We start from the raw sequence: 25405 nt of genomic DNA on the forward strand, positions 1-25405 counted from the left end.
AACACATATGAGCATGATAGAATCACATATAGAGTATAATTTATTTCAGTATATTTTGTTTATCAATACTGACCTTTCTTTTCTCGTGTAGGTTGCTGACGATAATTGGCGTAGTAGAGCTGAAGGGAGAGATTGAGACAATGAACAAGAGGACACACAAAATCCTGACGATGATTAGATTCATGTGTTGAATTTGTTCTACCTTCTTTTTGTTTCAAAAATGTAAATGTTGAATTATAAATAATTATAACTTGCGAATTTTATAGTATTTCGATTAATTGTTTTAGTTTCCTTTTATATGTTTTTTGATGTGTACTTTGTTTTTTATTCACAGAAAATATAAATTGTATCATGAGAAATTTTTTCTCAATATTTAATTTTCAAATATTTTTTTTATTTTTTTTCTTGTTTGCGACGGATTAGCGACGGATATATCCGTCGCTAATTACTATTACTGTTGAATGTAGAGACGGATTAGCGACGCCTAAAAATCCTTTGCTAATATAAAATCTTCATAAAGTAATGACGGATTTGCGATGGATGTTGACATTCGTTATTCCATCGCAACTTAGCGACGAAACTGGCGACAGATAAATTTCGTCGCTACTTAGCGTCGAAAAAATCGCGTTGGAAGCTATCCGACGCTAGTCCGTTGCTAAACAATTTAGCATCGGATTAGTGACGGATTTAGGTCATCGCTAATCCACAAGTTTCTTATAGTGATAATTGTGTTCATCATGACTTGTTAGTTTTGTCACAGATGTACCGCAATCATATCCTTATATGAAAATATTTTGTTAATCATAAGACCGTGGTCAATTATGGGGTTGTTGATTTTTAAAGTCTTTGAAAAACTTACATATTGCAAATACATTATTTGAAACATTGTTTTTATTGTAGAAAAAAACTATGTATGTCACATTATAATAATGTTAGATTACAATAAAAGTGAAAATAATATTGTGCTCTACCGAAATCTTTTGTACAAAAGAATGTATCTGTTCTCTTGCGACTTACAGTGTACAGTTGCGCTTAGAGTCTGTTTTGCTTATGTTGAGTTTGATGTAAGCTGCCCGGTTCAGGTGAATCAATACCCCGAAGGGGCAGCCCGTATACTTGAACTGTAATAGCCTGCGGGCAAAATTGTAAATGAAGTAAATTCGTTGAGCTTTCTCTTGTTCACCCTCGTTGTGATTGCTTCTTGTAATTACAATTTCTCTCCCTCTATTCTCTCTTGCTCTCTTGCACTCTGATTACAAGCTTCCGCGACCGGAAAGCGAGCTGACGAGTAGGCTTGCGGCAGTGAGGAAGGACCGTCGCGCCGCGCTGGTTCATTGAAGGAAATAGGCTTGTGACAAGTGGTACCAGAGCCCGTTCTTGTGCTGGGGAAGGGACTCCGGAGTCGGTGTCGACAGACACGCCGACAGACTGCGATTTGTGAGCAAGACATTGTGGCGCCTTATCAAAACTTACGCAACACCAAAGGCAAGACAATTGCTGAAGCTGAGGAGATAGGTTCACCTCGGGGCCAAGAAGAGTTGGCTGCAACTGTTAACAAGCTGGTGGAAGAGGTGACTTCGCATGAGGAAGCGATTTCACGCGCATGTGAATCATTCAATGGACTTAATGATGTGGTGGCGAGCCTACAAGAGCAGGTAACCTTATTAATGGGGCAAGTCACTTCGTTGACGACTATAGTGGCTGACTTGCAGACTGAAGTAGGGGAACTTGAGTTGAAGAACCATACGTTGCACCGGACGGTGACCCTAAATGGCGGAAATGGTGAGAGACCATCAAGGATTGATGTACCAAGACCCGCAAAATTCAATGGTTCTCGTGACAGCAAGGCCATTGAGAACTTCTTGTTCCAAGTAGAAGACTACTTGGATATCCAGAATGTGACCCTCGAAGATCCGAGGATTAAGGTTGCAGCGGCCTTACTTGATGGAGATGCTATCGCTTGGTGGAGGCGGAAGCGCAATGACATGGAGAGGGGTCAATGTGTGATAGATACCTTTGATGACTTCAAAATGGAGTTGCGCAACTACTTCATGCCAAGAAATGCGCAGAGGCAGGCTTACCGGATGGTTCGTGAGCTCAAACACACTGGTTCGTTGCAAGACTATATCAGAACGTTCCAGAAGCTTATGCTGGAGATACCTAACATGCCAGAAGACGACATGATCAACTGGTTCATTGTGGGACTTCAGCCATGGGCACAGTCTGAAGTGGAAAGAAGCAACCCCCGTATTTTGGAGGATGCATATGTGGCGGCTGAGCGCTTAGTTGACACTCAGCGCAAGCCTTTCACCCCATCAACCAAAGTTGGGAAGAAGCCTGACCACGGAGGCAAGAAGGATGAGCAGCGCAATGATAAAGGTGAGGCATCTACACGCCATCAATCCGAAAAGAAATAGAACTTTACAAAGCATAACAACAACAACAAGAGTGCGGTTGTGACATGTTGGTTCTGCGGCGATAGACATATCGCCAGGCAGTGCCCAAAGCGCCTTATAAAGGACGACGGGCAAGCCAATGCTGCACGGGAAGAATGCAGCGATACTGAATACAGTGACACTGAGACCATGCAACCAAGGATGGGGGTCATGCGATCGATTAACGCAGTTAGAAGTTGCACATCTAAGAACATGCAGGTCAATAAGGAACTTATGTACGTAGAAGTCATTATGAATGGAAAGTCTACTTCAGCAATGATAGACTCTGGGGCCACACACAACTTTGTCTCGCGGGAAAAGGCAGAGCGGTTGGGCTTGAAAACTGGACCAAAGCAGAGGACTATCAAAACAGTAAACTCTGAGGCCAAACCCATCCTTGGTGAAGCAAGAGATGTGGCTACTCAAGTGGGGAGTTGGGTCGGCAAAGCCAACTTCTTTGTGGTGGCCCTGGACGATTTCAAGGTGATTCTGGGTATGGAGTTTCTGCGAAGTCAGAATGTTATGATGCTGCCGAAGTTTAACACGTTGATGATCATGGGGTCAGACCTGTCCCACACAGTGTAGTGCCTTACGCAGAAAGGCAAGTCTTCAGTGTTATCGGCAATGCAACTGAAGAAGGGTGTCAAGCATGGGGAGCAGACATTCTTAGTTGCAGTGCGTGCAGATGAAGGGAAGGTAGAAGCAACAGTGCCGCCGACCCTAGCCCCACTATTGGAGGAGTTTCGGGGGTGATGCCTCCGGAATTGCCAAAGCGTCTTCCACCAAGACGTGAGGTCGACCACAAGATTGAGTTGACCCCGGGAGCGAAGCCTCTCGCAATGGTTCCATACCATATGGGGCCAACTAAACTGAAGGAGCTGCGCAGGCAGCTAGACGAGATGTTGGACGCAGGCATTGTTCGTCCATCAAAAGCCCCATTTGGTGCCCTAGTCCTTTTCCAGATGAAACATGATGGCTCTAAACGGTTATGTGTGGATTACCGTGCTCTGAATAAGGTCACGGTGAAGAACAAGTACCCATTGCCATTGATAGCAAACTTGTTCGATCAGCTAGGCAGTGCCCGTATCTTTTCCAAGCTAGATCTGCGATCGGGTTACTGGCAGGTGAGGATTGCTGAAGGTGATGAGCCGAAAACAACTTGCGTCACCTGCTATGGTGCTTACAAATTTCTAGTAATGTCATTCGGGTTGACAAATGCTCCAGCCACATTCACGACTTTAATGAATCAGATTTTCTACCCTTAGACAAGTTTGTGGTAGTCTACCTGGATGATATCGTGATCTACAACAGTAACATAAAGGAACATGTCGAGCACTTGCGAACAATGTTTTAGGTGCTGAAGGAGAATGACCTCTGTGTCAAACGAGAGAAGTGTCTCTTCGGGCAGGAGGAGATCAGCTTCTTTGGCCACGTTGTGGGGCGTGGTGTGTTGCGTATGGATGGGCAGAAGATAAGGGTCATCCAGGAATGGGTTCCGCCAAGCAAAGTGCAAGAATTGCGGTCATTCATCGGTTTGGCAAACTATTATCGGCATTTCATCAAAGGTTATTCCCTCATTGCTGCGTCCCTCACAGATTTGTTAAAGAAGAATCAAGTATGGCTCTGGACAGGAGCGTGCCAAGATGCCTTCGATGGCTTGAAGAAAGCCTTAGTGAGGGAGCCAGTGCTGCGATTGTCTGATCATTCGAGACCCTTTGAAGTCCACATTGATGCCTCAGACTTTGCCATTGGTGGAGTTATTATGCAACATGGTCATCCGATCGCATATGAGAGTCGCAAGCTGAAAGATGCAGAGAGGCGTTACACAGTGCATGAACGTGGGATGACCGCCATTGTGTATTGCCTCAGGACCTGGCAACACTACCTTTTGGGTGCCAAGTTCATCGTCAAGACGGATAATGTGGCCACGAGCTATTTTCAGACGCAGAAGAAGTTGACGCTTAAACAAGCTCGATGGCAGATGTTTTTGGTTGAGTTCGACTTTGCCTTGGAGTACAAGGTTAGAAAGACCGATGTTGTGGCAGATGCCCTGAGCCGTAGAGCTGAACTGACAGTTGTGCGTGCGGAGCCTTCTGAAGTGCATTTGGAGGGTGCATTGCTGAGCTGCATCCGCGAGGGTACGCAGCAGGATCCGACCACATAACACCTTGTTTCTCTGGCGCAGGCAGGGAAGACTCGGCGATTTTGGCTACAGGATGACCTCCTCGTAACAAAAGGGGGACGCATCTTTGTGCCACGGTGGGAAAACCTTCGCCGAGAGCTACTCAAAGAGTGCCATGATACACTATGGGCCGGCCATCCTGGTCAGGAGCAGACCTTAGCACTCCTTGAGCGTGACTACTATTGGCCGCAGATGAGAGATGACGTTGAGGGGTATGTGTGGACATGCCTCATCTGCCAGCAAGATAAAGGGACAAACTAGAAGGTTGCCGGTCTCCTTGAGCCTCTACCAATTCCAGAACGTCCTTGGGATAGCATCTCCATGGACTTTATTGTTAGTCTACCGAAGGTAGAGGGCCTTAGTTCTATTTTGGTTGTGGTGGATCGTTTCTCAAAGTATGCCACATTCATTCTAGCTTCCAAGGAGTGACCTGCAGAGAAGACTGCAGAGTTGTTTGTAAAGCATGTGGTGAAGCACTGGGGCATACCAAAGAGCATTGTGAGTGATCGCGAAGCTCGCTTCACGGGCAAGTTTTAGCGTGAAGTATTTCGGCTACTTGGCTCTGAGTTGTTGTTTTTAACAAGCTTCCATCCGCAGACAGATGGGCAAACAGAGCGCATTAACGGGATACTGGAGCAGTACCTTAGGCACTTTGTTAGTGCCAATCAGAAAAATTGGGTGAAGCTCCTTGATGTGGCACAGTTTTGTTATAATCTGCAGAAGAGCGAGTCTTCAGGCTACAGTCCGTTTGAGATAGCCACAGGGCAGCAACCACTGACCCTGCACACTCTTGCCACATAAGAAAAGGGAAGGCCATCCTTGGCCTATCAGTTTGTTCGCGACTGACACGAGCAAAATGAGTTGGCGAAGACATTCTTACACAAAGCGGCAAAGAGAATGAAGAAGTGGGCGGACAAACACCGTCGGCCCGCAGGGTTCCAAGTTGGGGACCAAGTGTCGGTGAAGTTATATCCTGGTCGCACAAGCATCTTCCGCGGGCGGCACCACAGACTACTAAAAAAGTATGAGGGACCCTTTACCATCACAAAGAAGGTGGGCAAGCTGGAGTTGCCCCTAGACTTCAAGGTACACCCGGTGTTCCATGTGTGCAACCTCAAGCAGTTCCATTCATATGATGGAGACCCGGAACGCAGTGTGCCACAACGCGCTCCCATCATGCAGAGGGCCCCGACAGTACAACGGGCCGAGAAGCACCTCAGTCAGATCCTTCGCCACAAGGTCAACTACTTGGGACAAGCAAAGAAATACTTGGTGCAGTGGGAGGAAACAGCGGAACCAACGTGGGAGCCTGCATTTCGAATAAACAGCTGCTACCCGACTGAAGTCAGGGCTTACCACGAAACAGATGGCGCCGAGGATGACACATGATTTGAAGGGGGGGGGCATGTTCCCTTGCGACTTACAGTGTACAGTTGCGCTTAGAGTCTGTTTTGCTTTTGTTGAGTCTGATGTAAGCTCCCCGGTTCAGGTGAATCAATACCTCGAAGGGGCAGCCCGTATACTTGAACTGTAATAGCCTGCAAGCAAAATTGTGAATAAAGTAAATGCATTGAGCTTTTTTTTGTTCACCCTCGTTGTGATTGCTTCTTGTGATTGCAATTTCTCTCCCTCTATTCTCTTTTGTTCTCTTGCACTCTAATTACAAGCTTCCGCGATCGGCAAGCGAGCTGACGAGTAGGCTTGCGGCGGTGAGGAAGGACCATCGCGCCGCGCTGGCCCATTGAAGGAAATAGGCCCGTGACAGTAACACCCACGTATAAAATTTAATTTTATAGATTTTTTTTTTGCTTCCTTCATTTTTTTCTATTGTTTAAGAATGTAGCTTGTAGGACCCTTATGCATAGTTAGCAAAGGTTTCTTTATTATGCATATTTTAAATAAATCTTTGAAAACATAAAAAAAAACAAAGGAAACTATTTGCTTTTTAAACTACAACAAGGAAAAAAAAAACCTCTTCCTTAAAAGAAACATTTAAAACGTGAAAACATCATATTTAAACGAAATATTTTTCAATAAAATTCTATAATGGATTCTATTTATCGAATCTTAAGCCTGAATCCTATATTTCTTATACCCTAACTTGATTTTCAAAGAAAAATCACATATATTGGGTAATTCATCCGTGCTAAATATATAATACAATGCTCAATGAATCATTTTATTAGATTTTTAGCTGTTTTTCAAAAGCATGGCATTACAGATATGTTCAACATGATTGATTTACTAGAAATCAACACTGGGATCATGCATTTTGGATGAAAAATTGATATTTTGAGCTTCAAAATTCCACAAATATTGTAGGTTGCTGATTTTAGCTATCCATTCATCGGAATCAAATGCTTCAAGAACTGCTTTGTGTAAAAATGAGTATATATGTCACATCTGTATGATCAAAATTTTGAAAAAATCTTGAAAATCCAATAGCACTAAAAAAACCAGGGCTTTACGGGCACACCTTAGCTGAGTGCCAGTGAAATAGATCTTGAATTACGACTTTGACTGGCGGAGTTTTTTCTAGCATTAGTGAAAATCCCACTCACTCCAGTGAAAATCCACGGGCGGGAATCTCCTTTTTACCCCCCCCCCCCCCCCTCTTCCTGGGTTTTCCCCTTTCCCATCGCACCCTCTCTTTCTCTGCCCCCTCCCTCTTTGCGCTCCCCCCCCCCCCCCCCCCCTTGTTTTCCACCCACGTCGGACACCGCCGGAGGCCCAAGCCTGAGTGGAGTTTCGTCAGAGGAGCCGAGCACCGCCGAAGTCCCCAAACATCGAGGTGTGCCTTTCTCTCTCTCGAGCTCCCCTCTCTTTCCCTCTCTGTAACCCCAGCACCAGGGAAAAAGGATGTAGTGATTGTGGAGGCTTCGATCTCCCGTAGTTTTTGCGTTCTGTTCGGCTAGGAGCTTCTTTCCACTCTCAGACTAGGCTTAATGAGTTATTCCTTCTTCCCGGCGACGGATCGATCGTCTGATCGTCTATAGGCGTTATTCCTCGACGAACGGAACGTCTGTCTTCAGAATTAGGATTTAGGGCTCTATTGTTTCCTTTCATGGTATGTTTTAGCTGTGCGCTCTTCTTTATCTGCATGTTTTTCTTCTTTCTCTTTGCATTTCTTGTTTTGATAATGAGCTACATTGAATCGGATGCCTACCCTTTTATTTCCTTTTGGTGCGAGCATTTTCACGGTTTCTTTTCGCTTCGTGTTTGTTGTTAGCACAGGACCCCGATTTGCCCCATCTCTCTCTCTCTCTCTGCTGCCAAACCCAAAATCCGTTCTCCACCGCCTCTTTCACCCCTGTTGTACATCCACCACACCTCCGGCAGCCATTTTCCGGCATTCACAGTGACGACAACCATGGTCAGACGTTGTTGTGGTATCTCTCTCGTCTTCCTCCTTATTCTTCGATTTCTGCTTCGTCTCCTCCTCCCTTTTCATTCTTTTTCCAACATTATAGCATGGACCAAGGTACACCATTTCCTGTAGTAATGATGGGTTTTTTTTTTTTTGGGGGGGGGGGGGGGTATGGATTTCGTACTTTGTCTTTTGTGATGGTGCAGTGATTTATGTCATAATATTCAGTGGTATTTTTGGATGTTGGGAGGGGGAGGGGAAGGGTCAGATTTTTTTTTCTTGCACGTATTAAAATCTCATAACTCAATTACCATGAAATATGGAGATAATTGTTGTTATAACTCTTGTTATTCTTACTTTTTTCCAAGGAAAGCATGCATCAAGAAGATTCTCCTTAGTAATTGCCTTCAAGAATTAACGGAATTACACTCAGGTTGTTATTTTTAGAGCCTTCTGTTTGCAATGGCATCTTCATCTTTTATGATTTCTTTATCTTGATTTCATTTTGGCATGCTTACCTTGATTTAGGAGGCATATCCTTTTTTCAAAAGGCTTTTGTGTAGAAAAGCTGTACTAGATTGTGAGCTTCAGACTATTGCAAATAACATGAGGGTAACAGATTGAAAACATTATTTTAATGACAATCTGGTGGCTTATATCAGGTATCAACAAGATCACCAGATTTGTATACCAGCAACAAATTCTAAATTCTGATGTAATGCTTTGTCTTGGATATCACAACCAAATCTATGTTTATAAATTTGTAGGCAAGCAACTATGGTTTTTTGTTATGATTTCTTATTCTGGAGAAGTACAAACTATTTAAGTCCAATCATACTTTATTTAACATTAAAAAATACCCCTGGTGCAATTGAAAATGAAGCTCTGTAATTTTCTTATATTAATTAAAGTTGGTAAACTTGTTAAGATCTGCTATATCTCTTGCAAGTTGACAAGATCCAAAACGCACATGCACACATACATACCTCCCTGTGCCAGTCAGTCACTCACAGACTCTATATCCTGACTAGCTGCTTTATCCTACTTGAGTTTTACACTATTAAGCACCAGTAGATGAAGAGCTTCATAATTTCAAAGCTTTTTTTTTCTGTGTGCGTGTGTTGTTTTGTGGATATGCAGGCTTCTGGCTGATCCTTTTTGTTAATTGTCCTCATTCCATGTGGCTTTTGTTCCTGCTTTATGGTTTGTATTAATGCTTTTGTTGTAGGTCTTCTCAGGTTTCATCCTCTTTTGTTTGGATTTTGTGTAATTTAACAAAGATATGGAGCAGCAGTATTTATGGTCAAATTGTTTCCAGTATAGATTTTTATCATTCCACAAGTTTCTCAATTGGTGGTTTCTAATCCTTGGTTGAGTTCTTGTTCTTGCTTTTGTCAATTGTACTTAACGACCATCTGCTGTTACGATGTAACTACAGAAGACTCAATGCATTCGGAAGTTAGTGTTGGATGTACTCTCATTTTATCCATAAATTGGTTTGGAACACATGCATGTTTTATGTTTGTGTAGATTGCTTACTGTGATATGTTTTGCCTGCTTTTTCTTATTTTCCCTTCCTTTTAACCGAGTGCTACCAACACCTTGTGTACCCATATCCACTATGAAATTGGATGCGCTTTGTGTAGCAGATTGTCTGGGGTATAGCCCGGCCTTAATTTAGTTGAGTGTAAACTTTTCACTTGGTTTCTTGTTATGACTTGTCTGATTGTGTTCCAGGGTTGAAGCTATGCATTAGCAAATGAGGGGCTCTCTAGTTTTTGTGCGGAGAATATCAAAGGTGCATGCTGTTTGTATAGTATGGACTCTAGTGGACAACTTTGTGAGTCAAATTTAACACTCTGCCTCTTAACTTGTTAGTTTTTATTTTTGCTGCATATATTTCTTACTCTGTGTACGACTATTCGGATGACAGCAGTTATTTGTATCATATTCTTCACAGTATTTATTTAACAATTATTTGCATAGTGAAGCAAATAACAGATTGTCATCTGAACAGGTAAACAATCTCACAGATAAATACTGCTACATGATTCTGCTTTTTCTCAACTATTGTAACAGTCAAATGGTTATGATTTAGTTAAGTGATCATTTGAATTGTCTGTTTCCTGTTACTATCTGCCATTCAATGTGTTTACCTTGGTTGTGGTCTATAGTTGGTTTAATGTGCCCGACAGTTTCTGATGACTATCTTCGCAATGTGCATGATAGAAAGCTAGTGATTAATGCCTAATTCATTTTAGATATTGAAAAGTCTCAAGTTTTGCTTATAGCATGCACCATCATGATATGGTGGCATCTTTCCACTGTGAATATGCACAAGTTTGTGCATTCTTTTTGGCATTGATATAAGACATGTGATGGTCTTCTTAATAATTAGGATCATTGCAATTTGTGATTCAAACAAGAATACTATCATAATCTTGATTGCTAAAATTTCCATGGTAAGTTTTTTCAAGTTTAGTTCACATTGTATGTTAACTTTTCAGGTCTCTTATATCCTCCCATCGAATTTTGAAGTAGCTACTGCAGTATTAAGGTGCTAAATTCCCAGTCCCATTTTATTTGCTTGTAAACTTTCCTTTTAATTTGATAAAGGACTCGATATTTGTCCAGTCCCATTTTATTATTATTCTGTAAATACACAAATCTGAAGAATTTGACCAAAAAATTATGTACGTCACTTACAGGCTACACCTGATTTGCAAATGGATTTTTTTCACCTAATGAGCTTCCTTCTTTCTCATTACACTAGTAAATGAAAATTTGTCACTGATCAGGTAATCATTTTCCCTTTGATTTCAGTTTTTTTTATAGTTGACACTTTTAAAACTTTTTTGCTGGCTCTAAATTAGCTTGCACCAGTGAAAAGTTTAATTTCACCAGTGAAAACTCTTAACTGGCGAACTTAAATTCCACCCGTAAAACCTTTACCGGCAAAGCTTTTAGTGGCACATCTACTGTCACAGAGATTGCACCACTAAAGGCTTTTACTAGCGTAAGATCTGTGCCAGTAATAATCGAATTTCTTGTAGTGATGTTTCATTTTATCACAATGCCCATTTAGCATGGATGTATTATCCTATATATATATATATATATATATATATATATATATATATATATATATATATATATGCGTGTGTGCGTGTGTATGATTACAGGTGAATTGAATATATGTATATCATGTGGCAATTTTTTTGTAATTCTATTTTTATGACTTCACATATTTTTGAAGAATCATTTTTAAACATTTTCATTTTTTTACTAAAATTTGCCGTCTCACGTATTTCCAACTATGCTCAGGCATGTCTCGATTGTATGTTTCTCACACATGATTGAGGGTGCAAAATTTGATATTGGCACCAACCTTGAATTGGTCAAATGCCTTGGATGAGCCAATATGGACCATCCATCTTTGAACCATCACTACAAGAAAAACGTTAATTAGCGATAGAAATTTGCGACGGATTATTTTCGTCGCAAATTAGCGACAGATTAGCTAGAGAAGACTAGCCCTCCCTAAAATTGGAATTAGCGATGGATTTTGCGATGAAAAAATTGTTACAAATTTTTGTCGCTAATTAGCGACAGAAATATTCTGTCTCAAACTTCATCGTTAATTAGCGACAGAAATATTCTGTCTTAAACTCTGTCGCTAATTAGCGACGGATTTTGAGACGAAAAATTTTTGTCGCTAATTACGAAACATGTGCCTTTTTCTATCGAACGATAACGATCCGTGAAGGACGAATTCTTTACGGAGGCGAAACCCTAGAATTCCTCTCTCCTCCTCCTAAAACCCCAACTTTCCTTCACTGAAACCGAAGCTTTCCCGCCTCAACTCGCAGGCGAAGATGATGACCACCAACAAGTCTATGGGGTCGATCGTCAAGGCGCTCGAGTCCTCCCTCGCGACGGGCAATCTCCAGAAGATGTCGAAGACCATGGACCAGTTCGAGAAGTAGTTCGTCAACATGGAGGTCCAAGCGGAGTTCATCGAGAACTCGATGGCTGGGAGCACATCACTCTCCACGTCTGAAGCTGAGGTCAATAGCTTGATGCAATAAGTCACGTACAACTACGGATTGGAGGTCTCTGTCGGTCTGCCCCAGCCGGCCGGTGACGCCATCCCGGTCAAGGCGGAGAAGGTGGACGAGGACGACCAATCGATGTGGTTGGCTGACCTCAAGGTCAGGGGGTAAACATCTTGCCCTTTTTTATTATGTGGAGATGAGGAAGAAAACTTCTTTATTGATACTGGACCATTTTATATAAGGATGGTAACTTATATGTGTGTTTGATGTGCTATCGATGATAGATTTCGTTTTAATCTGGAACCTTTTTAATGTGGATACAGAGACGCTTTGTAGTTACGAATGGCTTGATGAATGCCAATGTTTCTTTGTTATGGCAATCGTGTCTTTCCCTCTTAGATGGGAATGGGCTTTAGCTTGATGATGATGATAGTGGTGGTGTTTATGACATTTGAGGGATTTCAACCACCCTTTAAGGATTATTAATTGTCAAATGGTCATATGATTTGAGGTTCCATTGCTCATTTTCTTTCGTTAAATTTCTGAATTTGAGATGCTGATCTCTGATTTAGGGACAGGTGATCTCACCGTAGGCCTTTGGGTTATCCTTCTTTTGAGTATGTGTATCTGAGTGATGTTTTTATTTGTGCACTTGTTAGATCATTTCGCGTTATCTCAGGTGAAATCTTGCTTCCAATTTCGTTATTCTGGGGATTAGGGTTTGATTCCGTTGATAATTGTGATTTGCTTATCGTAATCCCTTTCTATTTTATTTGTCTTTTGCTTTAGTTACCGGATTATGGATTTGATTACTGAAATGTTTGCGTTTGGGTGGATTAAAATGAGGAGGCACAGCAGATCTAGTGGGGGAAGATCTAGAAACTGCAGAGGCAATAAAACAGACATAACCAATAACAGCTAAGTGATTGAAATAGACTGTTTGGTTGTATGCATCATGCTTGAGGCTTGTCTTACGATCAAGTTTCTTGCCCTTTGGCCGGTTGGAAACATATGGCTCATGGCAGGTTTTTGTGTCTTACTGTGATCCAGGGATTTAAGTGAGAATGAACTAGTTGGGCTAATAACACCAATCTTGAACAACCTTTCTTATACTGGAAAACTGTGAGTTTATTTAGTTCATGCACAGTTTCATTTCATTTTGATATACAGTGCTTGCTTTGCAATGTGACTAATACCAACAATTGATTGATAGGTATCTTCACAGTAATAAGAATGGTTTGATATCATAAGAGTATTCTTATATTAAGGCAAACAGCAAAATGTGAGCAAAAACGAGAACTATAGAAGTCATGCAGCAGTTTGATATCAAATTTCATTGAATTGCTTCCACAATAAGACTGAAATAAGTTATGGTCAAAGAATTCAGCACCAGATGAAGCATGATTTAGCCAAGAAAAATGTCAAACACAAATATCTAACTAAGCTTGGCACCCATCACCAAAATAATGAAAATATGTGACTAACCCAAGCATTTGTAGTTCCAGTATTATATATAGAAGTATTTGCATGGTTACCTGATTAAAATCTCCCGTGTGGTAGAGCACCAGCAGTCATACGATGGTAGGGTCCACAGACAGCTAAAAGTTTTGAGAGTGCCTACACATTCAAATATCTGGGTTTATTCAGAAAAAAAAAAACATTGTAGAAACAGAATCAGTACTCGTGACATGAACATAGTTAACATACCTTGGTTCCATAGTTAACTGCATCATCAAGCTTTCCTTTATCTAATGCAACCTTGGATGATTCCAACAGAGTTCGGCCATCTGCTGATGAGCATGCCACATGCTGAGAAACATAAAGTACCCTCAAGTCATATATCAATCTTTCCTTTTCCAAAAGGTCAGTCTTATATTTGAATATTGTAAGTGCTTTTCAACTTACTTTGTATACAGGAATCATGCTGATGATATCTGTTTTTCCAAAAGGCCTTGGTTTATCCATTTCATAATCTCTAGGAACCATCTCCAACCCAACCTTCATAAAGAAAAGCCAAACAGAATGATTGTTTTGTCACCTGTCAAACTAAGATGAAACTGACCCATGCCATTGAAATGTAGAAAAACCTTGTGGCAGAGTCCTCGAAGAATTGCAAACTTTCTCAGTTCTTCCAAATTTATATCTTTGAGTTTCCAGCCAAATCGTTTAGAAAGAAAGGCATCTAACCACTTCATTTTTAAAGCATCTACATCTTCACGATCTTTCATTGGTGCTCCTAACAAGATATTTAGACATCCAGCTATTGCTCCAGCCAAGTCATCCATATGCTTGGCAACAGCAATAACAGCTTGCAGAATGTGCTTGAAGGCTCGAGTAACCATCTCATGAATGCAAAGTGATTGTATGTGAGGAAGCTTGTCTGCAAGTTCAACCTGGTTCATGTAATTGAAAGATAATTAATAAATTAAAAAGCTGGAAACCATGATAAGAAAGGCAAGGACAATGAGACACTAAAAACAAGAACTTAAATTCCCTTGCTTTCACATTTCTTACTTCCTATTTTGGTAAAGCAGATGTAAAATCTACCAATAGCATAGGTGATAACAGTGGAAATAAAGAACAGAATGCAGAGAAAGATGTAAAAAGCTTCATCCTAGTTAACAAAATGTTTATCTGACAACCATCCAAATAAGCATGTGTGCCTTCACGGTGTGCGTCGACGAGGGGATCAACGAGTTGGCGGATTTCTGCGGCACCGGAGAAGCGGTCGCTGAGTGGACAAAGAGGTGCGTTTGGTGAAGGATTGAAGAATTTAGGTGTTTTGGTTGTTTTTTTTTAATTTTATTTTTTGTTTGTTTTGAGGCAGAGAAATGGGCGGATCTGTTCCGTTTCAGGATGCTCTGGCTGCGAGGCTCAATCTGTTCAAGCCTTTATTGGCTCAAGTGAATGATTTCCTCATCAAGAGGCCTCCTAGGTGATGCATTTCTCTCCTACATTTCTTCATTCATTATGGTTGGGTGTTTCTGTAAATGTTGAATTTTTTTGTTTTGTTTTTGTTCTCTCTTTTTGTTGTTTTTTTTTTGTTCCTACCATTTTGGATACTATTGCATGAAATTTCTGTAGTTGTTTCTTATATTTTCAAATTAAAATCTCTTCAAGACTGTTTTTCTCAAATTCAATGAAATGTTGCTTTCAAAGGAAGAAAATGCCGACCATAGATGATTAATTTTAAAATTTCTTGTGATAGAAATGGTCAACACTGTTATTGGTGGCTGGTCCTACACATGCATAGTTGCACATGATATCCATGGTTAGTGACACAATGTATTTTGTACATACTTTTGACATTCGATAAATGTTGGTTGATCATACCACTGTTGAAACATAGTATATGAAGCCTCTAATGTGTTGGGTGTTGAGATACTCTTTATGTGGTACTATTCTATATAAGCTTAAAATTCCACTGGATAAAATATTTACTTTGTATTTCTTGTATTGTGTGACCTGTTTCAATATACTTAGAATTTTTAGCACTAATTTAGTCAATTATGTGCCAGATCTGACAAAAGCATCTGCAAAATTTGGAAAGGCATTGAATGAAGAATAGATTCGTTGTTTAGCTGATTGCTTGATGCAAAAAAATGTTGGCCTTGAGTACGTACTCCTAGCAACTTGTGTAACATGTTGTGAATGATAGTCAAGTGCTTCTCTTACTTTTTCTTGCTTTCCTAATCATCCAAAATTTAACACTCGGTGACACTGGCACCTGAGGATGCACATCTTTTTAGCTCATTTAATCTACAAGTATTCATTATAAATTTACCTTTAGGCTTTCTTTTTTTTTTATTTAAACATACTTTTTATGATTAAACATGTTAATCTTGTTAAAAAATTAAAAATTACAAGCATCTTAATGACTTTGTATTGACCACACATTAATGGTTTTATTTGAATCCTCAAGAAAAATTACGAATGAAACACTTATGATGTTTTTTAGTCTTATGCATTGCATTACTGATATGGCACTTCCTATTTGAAGTTTGATGTCCAAACACGCTTTACCTGCTCTCATATATATATATATATATATATATATATATATATATATATATATATATATCGTACCCCCATATCTACCCCTTCTCAAAATCCCTTTGTACCTGAACCTGTACATATGTGACATAGGTTGAGGATTTTTTTTCTGTTTACTGACTTGATTTTACAAATAACGTAACTTTCACTTTCCTTATTGATCTGTTTGGTTGATAATTCCTTGTATATCATATTTGTGAACTTTTTGCAGTGAAGCAGATGAAATATACAAGATATGCAGTGTGATAGGTAGTCCTGATCAAAATACCTGGGCTGATGGGTTAAGACTTGCTGATTCAATCAACTACCAATTTCCTCATGTAAGCTCTGATTGTATATTATTACCACTTTCAGTGTGCCATGCTATCGTTTCTTTATTAGCATCCATCTATAATGCTTTTCTTTCAAAAATTTGTGATTTTTAATTTTAGTGGATGGATGTGTATTCCGAGTTTTAATATGGGTGATCTGCTGCAATGCTTGGAGATACTTGGTCTTTATTGTCCCTCATTTGCGAGGCGCGCCTCAAGGCGTATGAGGCACATGCCTCGGGTTTTTTTTTTTTAAATTTTGCGCTGGATTAGCGCCGGATAATATCCATCGCTAATATTCAATGATGAATTTTCGATGTTTTGCGATGGATTAATAGTGACAGACTCGCAAGAGATCATGTCCATTGCAAATTAGCGACAGAAGTAGCAACAGATATCTTCTGTCGCTAATTAGCGACTAGAAATTTGTGATGAAAGTAATTCGTCGCTAAACTGTTTAGTGACGGATAGTGTCCGTCGCTAATTCACGTTTTTCTTGTAGTGCATGAGGATCGATATTTAAGTATGGTTGCATGTCACGTAAACCATGATTGTGTTCACGAATTTGTGATGTTTGTGCTCTTAAACTATTCATGAACACGATCATGTAATAAACAATCAAATGGTTCTAATTTTCTATTACATGGGTTTGTTATGATGGTTTGATAGATAAGTGGATATGTACTAATATATTGTGGGATGTTTCTTCACCATCATTCTTACAAGTTGTCTACAAAGGCTCCAAACTAGGGGTGTCAATGGGTCGGGGTTACATGGACCCGGCCCGGACCAAACCCTATAGGGTCTGGGTGTAGTGATAAATAAGAAGACCCAATTAAGAACTGCGTCCGGACCCGAAGGTTCATGGGTATAGTTTGTGAAATTTTATAATAGACTTGGACCTGACCCAAGTCCCGATTAAGACCCACAAATTTTCAATGTAAAAATGATAAAAAAATATTGTTTTATCGGGCATGGCCTGGGTATGGTTCATGTAGTTCTTACCGGGTTGGGGTATGATTTCTCTTATGGTGGGTTCGATTAGACCCAGATCCAGACCCGATACCATGCCCGAAAATCGGAGCCAGGTCTGGTTCCACCTGGGTTCAAACCAAACCTGACCCATTGACACTAGGTGTGTGAGCTTATGACATTCAAGCTGAAGGACCTCGAGAGTTCGATACAAAGAGTATGAATCCCTTGCAGCAAGGCCCAAGCAGCAGACTCCCTGACAGGAGATAGAGATGGCGAGGAGGTCTTAACTCGGGCTTGGAAACAAGCCAAGCCACCCATGATTTGGCTTGTTAACAACTCATTCGAACTCTTAAAGTAGGTTTGGTAAGCTAAAAGTGTTTGGCACAATTCAGCTTGTATAGGCTCCTTAAGTAATAACAAATTTTGTAGATATATTTTACATCATATAATATAATTAGAACAAAATATTGAAATATTTGGTTTCCAAGCATCCGCCTTAGCGATAAAATCTTGTTGCTGCCAACTGTAAAATAATATAACTTTTTAGTGATCCTAATACTACTAGCTCTTAAACAATGTATTTTTTCTATAAATAAGTCAGTTCAACCTCATATCGTTTAGATTATGCTGGTTATTAGCCTGAACTTGGCTCGGCTAGCTGCAAGAATGAGCTTAACTTGAAAACTTCATGGTTGGCTCATTTACCAGCTCTAGTTTATAATGCTTGGGAGTAAGCCATACAACAAAGGCTCCATGCACCACCACAAATGGATTCCCTCCTCATTTTCTACACTAATAAAGGAAGAAGCAAGGGTAGCAGTGGAGCAAAATTTTTTAGTTGTAACATTTTGAAAATGACAAAGGTCATTGCTGAAGGTTCAGTGCATGACAAATATCACAAAATTTTTGAAAAATCTCGTGATAATATCACCATAAATTACCTTAAACTTAAAAATGATGATTTCTTCAAGTATTTTCAAAATATCATGATTTTTTTCATCAAACCATAAATATCGTGATTTAAACATGATATATATGCTTTTTACGACTATTTATCATGAAAAAAATAATGTGATTTTTATTTTAAAATATTTTTTTAGTCTTATAAAAATTATTTTTTATTTTTAATTTATGTTTTATTGCCAAGATTTTGCCATAAAAAAAGTTGAAATTCTCTCAAGTAATTTAGTGCCGATGTTTTGTAATTTTTAGCTTTTGTCACTATGACTTGAGTGTCATTTGTTATATTGCTTACCACTTCTTGGTTTTATAGAAAATACTCTCTTCACAAAACTTTATGCAGAACGATTAAATTATTTACCATTGCCCGATGATATTTAGTCTTTTATATTATTGGCTACCATAAATCATGTATAAGCAATTATAAATATCGTCCGTAACCACAAGTGCAAAAACTAGGCCCAATCCCGAAAAAGTTTGGGTCGGGCCACAAGCCGGTTGTCCAACCCTAGATGTGTGTTGCTACTGTCATTGTTTCACACATTGATTTGTCAGTGAATAACAACAAATCGGAAAACCTAGCCAAGTAGCATTTTTGCAACGTCATGTGAAAATTCTGTCCAATTCTGGTGGAACCCGGGCTAACCAAGTACTTTTTAGCATACTACACATCAAGATCTTTTCATGGTCTCTCATCGATGATCAGAAATATCTCATGACAGCTACCTATTTTATCGTGCTCTAGCCATGCAATTACAAATATCTGGTTTTTCGGTTGACTACTGCTGTTTTTTAGCATAGTTGGAAAACCTCTGGTGACGCCCCAACTATCATTGGCTTCCCTACCTCACCCTGACCCCAGAGCCTCTAGGCGCTCATCTAGTCAACCAACAGAGTATCCAACACACCAGCAAGAAAGGGTGCATTTGATCACAAGTGAGTCGAGATTATGAGGTGGGTAAGTTTGGAATGTTTTGTATTAGGTAGGTTTTAGCTGTGGATGTTGTTTGCTTTAATTGGGTCAGATATGATGTTGTTTGCTTTAATTGGGTCAGATATGATGTTGTTTGCTTTAATGAATTCAATTGATTGGAATAGTATTCAGTTGTTGTATATCTGATGCCAGCCCAACCTATTGATATCCCTATATTTGGCCCGATATTGTGATCTCCAGGACTTGCAAGCAAGGCAAACAAGTTAAGCTTCATGCTTGTGATGAGCTAACATGAGATCTATGTATGATGAGCCCAAGTTAAATTAGCCAGGCTCGAGGTGAATCATTATAAGGAAAACAAACCCACAGATTCAAAACAAAAGTAATAAGATTTGATCTCTAAACCTATTGAACAAACCACAAAGTAGCTCATTAAAAAAGCAAAAAATGCATGTTTTCAGAGCTAGAAGTAATGAACTTTTTGTGCCAAAAACTAAACACCTCAAGCATTTATCTTAAAATACACTTTGTGATAAGAAATATATTTAAAATACATCTATTACAACTTAACAAGCCTATGCAAGTCAAGCCAGAGTGAACACTTATTTATATTTGGCTTGCCCCACCTATTTCATTTCCCAACCCTAGATTCTCTAGTTTCTCTTCATGATTTCACCAGCACCTCCTCCAAAGGTTGCCGACACTCCTTCCATTTCTCAAGAAGTAAGATAAGCTCACTGTTGTGCCAAAGCCCACTCCAAAACCCAATCCCACAGATATGAACCTCCACATTAGGTCCTCATCTCTTTGCGTAGGAACCAATGTCATGCTACCATTTACTTCACAAGGCTTCATCAATTGTGGTCCGCAAAGACCCGGATTCCCTTCAAAGCTTTTGGCACCAAAGGTAGAGAAGTGTGGCAACTGAGGGATCCTCCCTGAAAGGTTGTTGTAAGCCAAGTCAAGAAACCCCAGAAAATCGAGTCCAGCGAGCTCCATTGGTATTTCACCAGAGAGGTGGTTATGAGAGAGATCCAATGATTCTAGTTGGAGCAAGCTCCCCATGCTCTTGGGGATTGGACCTCTAAGCTTGTTGTTTGAGATTCTAAGTGCTAGGAGACCTCTAAGCTCTCCGATCTCTTTTGGAATCTCACCCTCAAAGGAGTTGTTGGAGAAATCAATGGTAGTCGCGAGGGCAATCATTATCCTTGAGTACTCCAAATCCAACCCTTTGATATTCATAATCACCTCCCAATCTTCTCGCGGGACCATCTTTTTCCTTTTGTACTCCAAATGCAACCCCAACGTGGTGATACTCCCATTCGATCCTCCTTGCATTGGTATTGGCGTTGGTCCTGCTGCGAATCCCTCATTTGTGAAAGTAGTAATTTGGGAAGTGCTCTTCATTGCATTGAGACTTTGAAATAAGCTCAATGGGAGGTTTCCTGTCAAACAATTGTTGGAGATATCAAGCATTTGAAGCTTTTGGAAAGCTTTCGGGTTGAATGGGAAATGGATGGCACCAGCAATGGAGTTGGACCTTAGCACCAAAACTCTCAACTGGGGCAGCTCACCCAACCAAGAAGGGAACGCATCACTCAACTTGTTGTTGCCCAAATCTAGGAACTCAAGCCCCATGCAGGCCACAAGAGATGTGGGTATTTTCCCTACTAACATGTTCTCGCTCAAATCAAGTATGACCATTCTGCTCTCGACGTTAAAGTTGTTGGAAATTTGACCTTGCAATTGATTCTTGTAGAGATTAACTTCCTGCAAGTGAGTTAAGTTGAAGATGCAATCAGGTATGTGGCCAGTGAGCTTGTTGTTTGACAAGTCGAGTACCTCCAAGAAGTTGCATAAACACATGGAAGCAGGTATTTCTCCAGTGATGCTATTATTGCTTATTGAGAAGTACGTGTACCTTGGGCTGGAAAGAAAAGTAGGAAGAGAGCCTTTTAACATGTTGGAGCTTAGGTCGAGCTCGTAAATGTTAGAAAGAACGATTGCTTGTTCGAACCCTGTTAGCATGTTATGGGACAGGTTCAAAAGGGGGATATTCCATATCCATGTTGGGATTTGTCCAGCAATCCTGTTTTCTGCAAGGTCTAGAGTTTGAACGCCTTCTTGGTTGCGAAGGAATTCAGGGAATTGGATAATGTTACATGAGGCCAATCTCAACTCGTTCAGCTGCGGAAACTTGAGCTTAGAGTCTGAAAACTGCACCGTAAACCTGTTTCCTGAAAGGAACAAGAAAGAAAGATTCGTCAAGTTTGCAAAGATTGCAAAATTGATGGTGCCATCGAGATTGTTGCTGGAAAGGTCAAGATATTTAAGTGGAGACATGGTGTAGTTGGACAATATGGTGAGGATTGACCCAATCAGAAAGTTGTTATATAGGTCCAAGTGTGTCAAACTGGAAATTGCATATGAATCTGGAATAGGACCCGTGAATATGTTGTTAGAGAGGTCGATATAGGTGAGCGTTTGAGGAATCAAGCTTGGCGGCAAGCCACTAAAGTTGTTATTTGAAAGATCGAGGTAAAATAATTGGGTGAGATTGGCAAACAATGAGGAGACAGTGCCCGTAAACATGCAATCAGACAAGCTCAAGTGACTCAAGGCTGTAAGGTTTTTCATGGTAACGGGAAGGCTGCCTGAGAAACTAGAGTTATCAAGAGTCAAATCAGTCAAGGATCTAAGATTACCGATGGTAATAGGTAGGCTGCCTGATAAACGAGCACTAGAAATCCTTAAACTAGTTAAGGATGTGAGGTTTTCGATGGAAGCAGGAAGGCTCCCTGAGAAATCAGTGCCAGAAATATCGAAGCTAGTCAAGGATGTGAGGTTTCCGATTGAAACGGGAATTTTGCCCCTTAAACCAGTGTAAGAAAGACTAAGAATCTGAAGCTTGCTCCCTGAAGGGATGTCTGGCAATGATCCATAGAGAGTTGGATTGCTTGATACATCAAGCACCTGTAGATATGGGAGGCTGAAAATATTGAAAGGAAGGTTGCCAGATAAACTGTTAATAGCGAGACTTAGAGTCTTGAGTTTGCTCTGTGGGGGAAGGGATGATGGCAATGATCCATGGAGATTATTTGTTGATAGATCAAGAACTTGGAGATGTGGGAGTAGAAAAAGTTCATAAGAGAGGCGGCCTTCAAGCATGCAGTCAGATAAGCTAAGTGATTGCAGATTGGGCAATGATGACGATAAGCTGATGCTCCACCCTTGCTTGTTTTGCAATGTGATATTGATTTCATCTAAATGGAGGTGTTGCAAGTGCTTGAAGCTCTGGACAAAGCCTTCAAGATTAGGCATGTCCAGGCTGTAATTCCAAACACCAGAGAGGTCTAGGGAGACCAAGCGAGATAGGTTTGAAAGCTCGGCTGGAACCCGGCCTGAAAACCCATTGTGGGAGAGAGTGAGATGAGTCAAGTGGGTTAATCGGCCCAATTCAGAAGGTATGGTCAACCCGCGGAAATCATTGCCACTGAGATCAAGGCGTTGGAGTTGGTGGAGCTCAAAAAGGGCAGAATCCATTCTTGATCTTGAGCCTGAAATGGCACTGAAGTCATCAAAAGGTTCGCAGCGCAGATCCAGGCTGATGATATATCCCGAGTGAGGATCACACATGACTCCTTCCCACGAACAGCAGTCGGACCCATTTTGTGTGGTCGACCATGAGTCCAGCCTTCCGTTGGACAAGTTGAGACCCGCCTTAAAACGCAGGAGGGCAGAGGCTTGACTGCTGAGGCATGAAATGGGTTTGCCACCTGCTTCTATTGCTAAGAAAACTATAAAGGAAAGGGCAATTGTGAGAGTGGGTATCATTGTTGTCACATGCATGTGGCTCCTCATGGAGTAACACTTGCTTAGGCAGCAGCTAAAGCTTGGGCTATATACGAGGAAACTAGACGCCTATCAAAGCTCACTTCAACAGCTAAAATAACATGACCCACGAAGTGAAAAATGAAAATGTAGCTACTGCTTTGTGAAACTACAATGGTGCTGCTGGTGATGCTACAAGTGCTTGTATATATAGCTCATGCCACCAGTGAAGGGAATATCCGCTTTAGATACTCTTAAATATACATGGTATAGCGTGAGTTCAATTCATTGTTTAATTAATCTTTTAATGGACAGTATCAAAGACTTTCGAAAGTGCATAGAAATTCAATACATTTTGAGTAAGGATGTCAAAAGATTGGATTTTATCTAGTATTCAACCAAATCTGGCTCCATTTTATTTGGATTTGGTAAGCCAAAACCATACCTGATTATTATTAAAGTAGTTAAAATTCTGAATTTTTGCTACCGAACCAGATTTGATGGAAATTCGGACCATATTACATGTTAAAAATAGGATTTGGTATGAGCTTTTCACCATCTAAATTCTTTTAGGCAACATCCCATTAGTCGGATTTGATGTTGGCCACATCAGACCCGAATCCAAAGTGTTTAATGCCTACACGTTTGCGCGTAAGCACTCCGCGAGCTTGTACGTGCTTGACTTTGACGTCCACAACAATAATGATCAATAGTCACCATCAAAGGAACCATCTTCTTTGTTTCTCTTTTAAAGTCTATACAAAGTCTTTTGAAAAATAGATGCCTTCATAGCCGATGGTTGTTGGATGCCTTTTTTCTAAAATAAATTGTGATCCATCCTTCATTTGCATTTGAGTTAGGATCAGGTGGCATGTCAAAACCCAAGATTTTGTGTGTTAAAATCATCACCGTCAATAGCTTGCATCTTCGTGTCATAATGGTATCATCCATTTATTTTTGCTTTGGAAATGGTGTTAACTTGGCCAGACTTTGCTTTGGGTAGTATCAGACTTTCAAAAATGCATTTAAATTCAATACATTATGAGTAGTGATGTCAATAGATTGGATTTTATCAAATATTCAACCAAATCTGACTCCATTTTAGTTGGAATTGGTAAGCCAAAACCATATGTGATTATTATTAAAGTAGATAAATTTTTGAATTTTTGCTACAGATTCATATTTGATGGAAATTTGAATCCTATTACATGTTAAAAATCGGATTTGGTATCAGCTTTTCATAAATTCTTTAAGGCAAAATCTCATTAATCCGATTTGATATTGGCCACATCAGACCCAAATCCAAACTGTTTACATTCCTTGGCGTTTTTGACAAGCAATAAGAGCGAGTAGAGCACGTAGAAAGATGGTGGGAAGAATAATTGAGCTGTCACCATGAAAGGGAACCATCGCCAACTTGGCCCTTTTAAAGTAAATTCTCAAGTCTTTGGTTTTTGGCAGCATGTTTTTCAAGTCTTTTGGAATAATTGATGCCTTCCTAGCCATTGATTTTTGGATCATCAGAAAAGCCTGTATTACGGTCTGTTTCTAGCGATTCAAAAGCCGGTTTCAACTAAAAAAACATTTAGATCACATTTATGGTGTTAGATGTGAGAGAAAAAAATGGCATTCTGACCCATTTTTTAGATCTTTTGCACATACAAATGACCGTAGCAAATCTTAATCATTTTAATGTCTATACAAGCCATTTTGATTTTAGGCACCATCTTTTCAATTTTCTTTTTTGATCAGATCGTAAAAAAAAGAATTCAAATTGATTCAAAATTTAAAGACTCTAAAAATGGGTTAAGAAAAGTTCGCTTGACTCACTAGTCTTTCTTAAGCTCAGGATGGGATATCCGGTTTAGATACTCTTAAATATATATGGTAGCGTGAGTTCAATTCATTGTTTAAATCTTTTAGTGGACAGTATCAAAGACTTCCGAAAGTGCATAGAAATTCAATACATTTTGAGTAGGGAAGTCAATTCATTGGATTTTATCAAATATTCAACCAAATCTGGCTCTGTTTTAGACGAATTTGGTGAGCAAAAACCATACCTAATTATTATTAAAGTAGATAAAATTTTGAATTTTTGCTACCGATCCAGATTTGATGGAAATCAGGATCATATTACATGTTAAAAATCGGATTTGGTATGAGCTTTTTCACCATCTAAATTCTTAGGCATTAATAGGATTTGATATTGGTCGCATCAGACCCGAATCCAAACCGTTTAATGCCTACACGTTTGAACGCAAGCACTCTGTAAGCTTATATATGCTTGACTTTGACGGCCACA

At 40.0% G+C, this 25405-nt stretch overlaps 3 protein-coding genes across 4 annotated transcripts in view; 1 reads left to right on the forward strand and 2 right to left on the reverse strand.

Annotated features, from left to right (window-relative positions):
• The first annotated feature begins 12607 nt into the window (after positions 1–12607).
• Positions 12608–25405, forward strand: part of LOC149829248 (phosphoserine phosphatase, chloroplastic-like) — a 50244-nt gene continuing 37446 nt past the window's right edge. The window contains exons 1-5 of one of the 2 annotated variants that reach the window (XM_090017999.1): positions 12608–13161; positions 14574–14786; positions 14867–14974; positions 15558–15654; positions 16304–16503. In XM_090017999.1, the coding sequence (XP_089874125.1) occupies positions 14695–14786; positions 14867–14974; positions 15558–15600 (243 nt within the window). In that variant the 5' untranslated portion in view covers positions 12608–13161; positions 14574–14694 and the 3' untranslated portion in view covers positions 15601–15654; positions 16304–16503. Of the gene's footprint in view, positions 13162–14573; positions 14787–14866; positions 14975–15557; positions 15655–16303; positions 16504–25405 lie in introns of those variants that run through there. The other variant, XM_090017998.1, reaches the window with a different exon arrangement.
• LOC149829249 (protein REDUCED CHLOROPLAST COVERAGE 2-like) lies at positions 13259–14325 on the reverse strand. The gene is made up of 3 exons (XM_090017997.1): positions 14127–14325; positions 13945–14037; positions 13259–13848 (listed from the first exon to the last, which is right to left on the reverse strand). Exons 1-3 carry the CDS (start codon positions 14322–14324, stop codon positions 13738–13740), a joined length of 402 nt encoding a protein of 133 aa, XP_089874123.1. The 5' UTR covers position 14325; the 3' UTR covers positions 13259–13737.
• Positions 19795–22908, reverse strand: LOC149829250 (uncharacterized). Its single transcript, XM_090018110.1, has one exon. It carries the CDS (start codon positions 22906–22908, stop codon positions 19945–19947), a length of 2964 nt encoding a protein of 987 aa, XP_089874236.1. The 3' UTR covers positions 19795–19944.

This window comes from Nuphar pumila, chromosome 9 (genome assembly GCF_984573655.1).
Source record: "Nuphar pumila chromosome 9, dmNupPumi1.hap1.1, whole genome shotgun sequence".
NCBI lineage: Eukaryota > Viridiplantae > Streptophyta > Magnoliopsida > Nymphaeales > Nymphaeaceae > Nuphar > Nuphar pumila.